Genomic DNA, 647 nt, shown 5'->3' on the forward strand with positions numbered 1-647 from the left:
CAGCCGTCCTGCCCCCCCCCCAGCCGTCCTGCCCCCCCCCCAGCCGTCCTGCCCCCCCCACAGCCATCCTGCCCGCCCCACAGCCATCCTGCCCCCCGGCTGCCTGCTTTCCTTAGCACCTGTGGGATTCCAAGGCGACTTCCCACTTTGGCCATCTCCCCTGTGTCAGCTCTCTCCTCCCTGGCGCTCTGCGAGGTCAGAACGTCCCTGCCCCGCGGCCGTCCCTGCCCCGCGGCCGTCCCTGCCCCGCGGCCGTCCCTGCCCCGCGGCCGTCCCTGCCCCGCGGCCGTCCCCTCCACCACTCTGTGGGTCAGACCCACGGGCGCTCTGCTCCTGCAGCTCCTGCAGCTCCTCTCGTTTGCTCCTGCTGGGCTGCGGGGTCTCCAGGCGTTCCCTCCAGCCATGGGTGGGTGTCATCGCTGGGGACCCTCCAGCACCTGGTGCCACCGGGTCCTGCGTCCCCGCTCAGCGCTCAGCGCACCCACCAGCTCCGCGCCGCGGTGTCCCCTGCAGCCTGTCCCCGGGTCCCTGCGTGTGCGACCCCCCTGGCTGCTCCCCGGTGCCCAGCCCATGCTCAGCTCCTGCACCAGCCCGTCCCCGGCTCTGCGCCGCGGTGCCCAGCGCTGGGCTCACCTCCGGGTTGCTCC

General features: G+C 73.9%; 1 protein-coding gene across 1 annotated transcript in view; it reads right to left on the reverse strand.

The window, feature by feature from the left end:
• The window catches only part of FASTK (Fas activated serine/threonine kinase), a gene marked incomplete at its 5' end in the record, with an annotated part of 8857 nt that extends 8440 nt beyond the window's left edge, over positions 1 to 417 (reverse strand). Inside the window, 1 exon segment of the mRNA XM_082044640.1 lies at positions 321 to 417. Coding sequence (XP_081900766.1) covers positions 321 to 417 — 97 coding nt within the window.
• Positions 418 to 647: the final 230 nt, after the last annotated feature.

The sequence above is a fragment of the Streptopelia decaocto genome (genome assembly GCF_964273445.1).
Source record: "Streptopelia decaocto genome assembly, chromosome: 2".
NCBI classification, from domain to species: domain Eukaryota; kingdom Metazoa; phylum Chordata; class Aves; order Columbiformes; family Columbidae; genus Streptopelia; species Streptopelia decaocto.